The sequence below is a fragment of the Apium graveolens genome, chromosome 9 (assembly GCF_009905375.1).
Source record: "Apium graveolens cultivar Ventura chromosome 9, ASM990537v1, whole genome shotgun sequence".
Lineage (NCBI taxonomy): Eukaryota > Viridiplantae > Streptophyta > Magnoliopsida > Apiales > Apiaceae > Apium > Apium graveolens.
In genome coordinates this window covers 251,856,861-251,863,894 of record NC_133655.1, presented here as the reverse complement: position 1 = coordinate 251,863,894, position 7,034 = coordinate 251,856,861, and the positions used below count along the sequence as shown (strand labels likewise).

General features: G+C 36.5%; 1 protein-coding gene across 1 annotated transcript; it reads right to left on the bottom strand.

Moving 5' to 3' along the window:
• Positions 1-2,622: 2,622 nt before the first annotated feature.
• LOC141686161 (uncharacterized) lies at positions 2,623-3,207 on the bottom strand. The gene has a single exon (XM_074491215.1). It carries the CDS (start codon positions 3,205-3,207, stop codon positions 2,623-2,625), a length of 585 nt encoding a protein of 194 aa, XP_074347316.1.
• Between the last annotated feature and the right edge of the window lie 3,827 nt (positions 3,208-7,034).

The window sequence follows — 7,034 nt, the reverse complement described above, 5'->3', positions numbered from 1 at the left end:
ATTCTAATGGAGTGGAACTTGGACCTTGCTTTTTCTTTCTTCCTTTTTTCTGACATGGCCGAGAGTTTGATGAAGAAGAAATGAGGAGAGCTGTTTTGCTTGGTTGTTTGATAAATAATTATATTTACTTGCTAAATATCTATCTTCCTATATGCTAAACATGTGGTGTTTAGTTGGCCACCAAGGCAACTACAAGCTACAATTGTGTGGCTTATACTAGTTGCTCCCACTCACTTTTACTAATTACAATTTCATGCCTCTAGTCCTCTTGCTTTTCATTTTTAACCTTTCACAAAAGATGCTCTCAAAACTTACACTCTAATTCCTTTTTTGGTTTCCCTTTGTTTCATTATTCATTCGTCGCTCAATCTTGTTGATCGTTTGAGGGATCATATCCAGGATCTTATTACTTGGGCTTCCCTAACCCTTTCTTAATATTTTATATTCCTTTAATGATCCTCTCTTATAATCCTTGAATTGAAATCCTTTTAATAATGTTATCTTATACTTAATTCTCTCGGTATCCAGTGGATTTTCGGGAAAAATCAAAGTGTTCGAAATTGAATTCTGACGAACTTTGCATACACTCATATACTCCACGGAGTACTAATAAGATCTCTGAATATCAATAAAAGATCTCCTACATAGTGTGGCATGAAAATTTCCTTAATCAGCATAATCAGCAAAATCACTATTCATAAAGATTACAAAAAGTTCAACAAAAGTTTGGGGTTATTAAATTCAATGACGAAGTCTGACATGACTTGGGCTTTAATTGTCGTTCGAGGTGTGTATTCGATGAAGAACTAACTGAGCTTGATTCTTCATGCAACGAGCCTAACTTTCATATCGGGCTTGTGCAAGATTCATTTGAGTGGTTGATTTGTTGATAGTTGGATTTCCCTGACTTGGAAGTAATGATAGAGTTTTTGACTAGCGATAACTAGAGCATATACGAGCTTTTTGAATTGGGGGTATCTGGCTCAGCATCGTGAAGTGAGTGACTGATGTAGTATACTGAGATTTCTTTCCCCTCGTCTTGTCAAACCAAAACGGTTGCGACAGTTTCTTCGGTTGCCGACAAATAGACCCTTAGTGGCTCGCCTGGAAGAGGTCGCGTAAGGATCAGAGAATTGGTGTGAAAAACTTTAAATTCGGCAAAGCTATTCTTGTAGTCATCATTCCATTTAAATCTCGAGGATTTTGAGGCTTGTTTCATGATAGAGAGAAAGGGAAGACATTATTTTGATGATTGGGGAATAAATCTTCGCAAGGCAGCTATGCATCTCTTTAGCCTCTACAAGTCTTTGATAAATTTCGGATGTTTCATTTCTAATATTGCTTTTATTTATGCGGGGTCTGCCTCAATCCCTACCTGTGTGACAAGAACTCCCATAAATTTACCAGTTGTGAGTCAAAAGGAGCATTTAGAGGGGTTCAACTGCATATTGTGAGCTTGTGCATTTTTGAAAGTCTGTCGGAGGTTGGTGATGTGGTTCAAAGAAAAAATTTGACGTAGCAATCATGTCATCGACGTAAATTAGCATATTTTCCCTGATCTGTGAACCAAAGATAGTGTCCATCATATGTTGGAAAGTCACTCCGAAATTAATAAGGCCAAGGGGCATGACTTGATAGCTGAAGACTCCTCTATAAGTGATGAAGGAACTTTGTCCCCAATCTTTAGTGTCCATTTTTATTTGGATTTACCCCGAGAATGTATCCATGAATGATAGGAGCTCATTTCCTGCAGTAAATTCGATGAGTTGGTCGATGTTCTAGAGTAGGTAGAAGTCTTTAGGATAGGCTCAATTAACATCATTATAATTGATGCACATTCTCCAATTGCCGTTGCTCTTTTTGACCAACACTGTATTTGAGATTCACGTAGGAAATTGCACTTGTTCGATGAAACTGGCCTCAAGTAATCTGTCTAACTCTTGGTCGATAGTTGCCTTTATCTCTTTGGAAAATTTTCGATATTTTTTTTTGATGAGTGTAATTGTTTTACTGATATAAAGCGAGTGTCGGGCTATGACTTCAAGGATACCACACATATCTTTGGGGTCCCAGGAAAAAATGTCTTCGAGCTCACGTATAAGATTGGTTATATCTTGTTCCAGCGATTCAAATAAGTTTTTTCCGATCCTAGTTTTATTCTTGGGATTCCCGATAATTACTTTAATTTCTTTAGTGTCTTCGACCGGTGAGCATGAGTTACTTTTTGGTGTATCGGTCATTTTCCTTAGATCCATGTAGAGGACTCGATTAATTCCCAATTCATCATCATTTTTTATTTTTGGTGTGACAGTGGTTAAGTAACATTGCCTCGCTACTGCTTGATCTCCGATCACTTCCCCTACTCCGAACTCTCTGGGGAATTTTACTTTTAGGTGAGTAATGAATGTGATTGCTTTTAAGAAGGAAATCGTTGTTTGGCCCAAATTTGTGTTAAAGCTGGAGGAGGCGCTAACCACATGGAATTTTACTACCTTCCACATTTGACAATGAGAAGAGCTATATAGTACCATCATGTTGAAGATTCCTACTACGTGAACTTCATTTCCCGTAAATCCATATAGAGGGTGTGAGAGTTTTCGAGCCTTCGATCTCCGATATCCATTAGGGAGAAAGCATGGTAATATAAGATGCAACCGAACTTCCATTATCTACATGTAGTTTCTTGGCAATATTATTGCCTATGCGAGTTGTGATTACGAGAGCATCTTGATGATCCTCGACGAGATCGGGGTGATATTCATTGTCGGAGAAAGAGATAATTGGTAAAGGATTTGCGTGTTGGCATTTGACTCTCGAGGGATTTAGCTTAACGACTTCTCTTGCATATTGCTTCCTGGAGTTATTCGAAGTATCTTTGGCTGCTATTCCCCCGAATATAACATGAATTACTCTGTCCTCATCATGTCTCCGATCTCGTTGGGATGTGTCCTCTTGGTGGACTAGCTGTCCTCGATGGAACTTACTCTCAATGAGATAGCTTAGTTGGAAGCATAGTTCTGTTGTGTCACCTATGTCCTCATGGTAGTCACAACACCTCGAACTGGGTGGCCATCCATATTTTATAGGCGTCGGGGGACGATAGTCTGACTCCATCTTTAACACGGCCACGATTGCTGCCTTGTTAGCATTGAGCTTAATGAATTCTTTTTCGGGCCGAGGGAGAGGCTGCCAATCTTTTTCTCGCATGTCTCTTGGCCGGTAGTCCGTTTCTCTATGCCTCAGAGATTGATGACTTTCTCATCATCTTTGGGGTTGGGGAGATCGAGGGCTATAACTTCTACACAGGTCATACCTCGATGGCGACGGGGTGACTAGATTCAACTTACAACCTCAAATTTTTGGCTTTTTTCAAATATTTCCTCGATAAGGAGGTTGTGTCTGGACTTGTTGTGCAGGACATGACTGTACTATAACAAGACTAAGTCAAATTGACAAGCCTAAGTAAGTTTTATGGTAATCTATGTTTGCATTTTGTATTATATTACTTGAGTCTGTAAAAGTGTAGATATATTAGACATGAGTATTTTTCTGTAAAAAGTCTCAAGCTTAAGAATAAACTCTGGATAAAGATCATGAAGATCATGCCTCGGAGAAAGTGTGTAGAAGCTTGGAGTTGAATAAATCTATTTTGAGAAAAACATTCTAAGTCAAGAAATCTACAAGTCACAGATCAAGTCTTATAGAGAAGTCATTTGAGAACTCCAGAATGACTTATCGACAATTCAAAAATAGCTTATAGAGGAGTCTCAGAGATATTGACAAGCCAAAATGAAGATATGAAGATAGAAGATATCGACAAGCCATTTCTGCATTAGAAAACTTAGAGCTATCGATAAGCCAAAATAAAGATACGAAGATTAGAGACATCGACAAGTTAATTCTACATGCAAAGACTTGGAGACCTCGACAAGCCAAGCTCATTCAAGAACTTAGAGATTTCGATAAGTCAAGTTCATATTCGAGAACTCAGAGATCTTGATAAGTTAAATTCACATTCGAGAACTCTGGGACCTCGATAAGTCAAAATACTTGTAGAGAACTAAGAGATCTCGATAAGTCATCATACTTATCGAGATGTCAGTTCTCTATAGTTCAAACTAGAGATCTCGATGTAAAACTCAAAGTACAAAATGCAGACCAGTTAAATATCCAAGATTATCAATCAACAAACAAATCAATCACTGATTTGAAAAGTTTACAAAAAGCAGCTTGAAGAGTACAGGATCAAAGGCCAAGATTAACTGACAAAGTAAAGTCACAGACATGCACGATTTGTAAAGATTCACTAAGCCATAATTAGAAAGTTTTAGTTAACTTAAAGTAGGGTTTAGTACATGCTATTGCATGCTGTGTAAAACCTGTGTTTACTATTTTATAAAGTAAACATTGGATGTTTTGTTTTTGTGGTAAGAAAATAGATCTAAAAAATCTTGTAACTCTCTCAAGAAAGAAGCTGAGTTCTTTATCAAAGAACCCAGAAATTTGTAGCAAGACATACTTGATTTTAATATAAAATTAGGTGAGTTTTGAAGATAGTGTGTTTATGTGCTTGCTTTATAATTTCTGTTAAAATACTTTATCTCTACAAGTTAGATTACTTTGTTCACCACATCCATAACAGTTTAAAAAGCTTAAAAATAATCCAAAACACATTTACCCCCTGTGTTGTATTCATTACCTAACAAGTGGTATCAGAGCAAAATTTGAAAGCAAACAGATTAAGGATCTTAGAAGAATGAAAACACAGAAGCTCATCAGTATTAAAATACCTACCTTTGACAGATCTAACTACACATTATGGAAAAAAAATGATGTTGTTCATAAGGATGGCTAATCCACTATATATCCAGATTCTCAAGAATGGGCCTTTCACCCCCATGGTAAGAGTTGAGGAATCTACAGATGAAGACATGGTTATTTCAACACATTATTCCCTTTAAAGATCCTTCAGAATACACTGAACCTGAAAAGGAAAAACTATCTCTGGACAGTGGCTTACAGTTGATCTTAATAGAGTCACTTGACAATGTAATGTACAATAACATTGTCAACTGTGACACAACCAAACAGATATTTGAAAAGATAGAGTTTCTATGTGAAAGAACAGAGGAAGTTAGGTCAAACGAAAGGAGGATTTTGGTTTCTATGTATGAGGGGTTTATGGCTAAACCAAAAGAAGGAATTACTGAAGTTTTTGAGAGGTTCAATAAATTGATAAATGACTTGCAGTTACATGATAAATATTATGAAGCTGAGGAGGTTAACCTAAAGTTCCTCATAGCTCTTCCTGACCATCTTGAACAGAAAATATCAGCTATAAGAGAAAGAAGAGATCTAAGCAGAATAACTTTGGAAGTTTTATATGGAATCTTGAAACTTATGAACTTGAGATGCTGTAAAGAAAGTCATTGAAAGCACATTATGGACATGTTGTTGATGGTTCCATTACTTTGATTGTAAATGACAGAGAAGAAAGTGAAGATGAGCAATAAATCAAGTTCAAGCTATTCAATCTATGGAACAAAAGAACAAAGGACCTCAGAAACAAGTTGTATTGGAGCTGGAGGAAGATGAATATTACATCCTGGATGAGCTAGATGAAATGGATCAATCCATGGCTTACTTGGTGTTGCCCAGTAAAGATACAATTATTCAAGGGGAGTTGGATACAATTGTATAAATGTTTCGAACAAGTAATAAAATATAACAGCTTTTTATATTTCTGATAAAAACTGTTACAAAATCCTCTCAAAAAATACTAATGTTCTTGAGAGCTGCTAGGTCGAATGATACTCAAGACCGATTCACTAAGTGATGACCTAAACTGTGTTTATATACTACACAGCTACAACAAATCAATCCAAGATATGCATTATCAAAAGCTAACTGAAACTGATACATATCTTCAACTGAATAGATAAAGTCCTATAACTCAGACGTAAAAGATATCTACTCCATAATACAAGGAACAGAACAAATCTTATAAGCTGACTATCTTCAAATACCGATGACATCCAAATACTGATGATATGTCAAATCCTGACGACACCCGAACAACCAGATCCTGAGCTTCTTCTGATCATTGAGAATTCAATATGTAACAATTTCCCTCAATTTATGCTTAATGTAATGAAGCACAAATTACATTCTCAATGATGCCAAAACCAATCTACAAAATGTACAAGGAGTAAATCTTACTTCAGTATCTTCAGATAACTGACAGTTGTTTCTAGAAAGTTTTTCAATCTTCCTTCCTCCTTATCTCGTAGGACTTTAACAAGCTTTTTATTTAACTCTCTCTTCTCTTCAGTGTCTTCTCCAAGCTGATAGATGGATGATCTCAGCTTAGAAATTGAGCTTTTTCTTATCTCAAGATCACCAATCAACATGTAGCTTAAACTGACATCTTCATGATCATGACTGAAGGATAACTGAGGACTGTTGAGAAAAACTTGTAGCACTGCAGCTCCCTTTTTCATCTTCATTTCTTGACCAGTATAAGTTCTGTACTCAGGAACATAATCACCATTGTATTTATCATCTTTTGTCATGACTCTTCTTCTGATGACTTCAAGTATCATAGAGACCAATTTCTGGTGATGCTATTCTCAACTCGAAGAAGATAGTGAATGTATTTCAATTCTGTCACAGTCTTCATTAAGAGTTGTTGCAATGTAAAGCTCTTTACTTTACCATCCCTGAACAAGTACATAATCTCTTCTCTGACATCATTATCATTTATCTTTCTATAAACGATCTTCGCAGCTTCAACTTTCTCAAGATGTGAAGGAGAAATTCTTTCACCAAGATTCTCTGTCAGAGTATTTGTATCCAGCAGATCAGATCTTAAAATCTCCATATCAGAATGACCAATACCTCCTCTGGTTCGAGATTTGACAAGTTTCAGTTTTTCATTGTATTCCACCCAAGAAGGTTTCTTGATGGACTTATCAACATCTTCCTGTTCTGAAATAGAATCTCTTAACCCTGCTGACACAAATTCAACATGCTTG

What these genes read in the sequence shown, in the direction of transcription:
- LOC141686161 (XM_074491215.1), bottom strand. Translation starts at nt 3,207, where the DNA reads ATGCGAGAAAAAGATTGGCAGCCTCTCCCTCGGCCCGAAAAAGAATTC.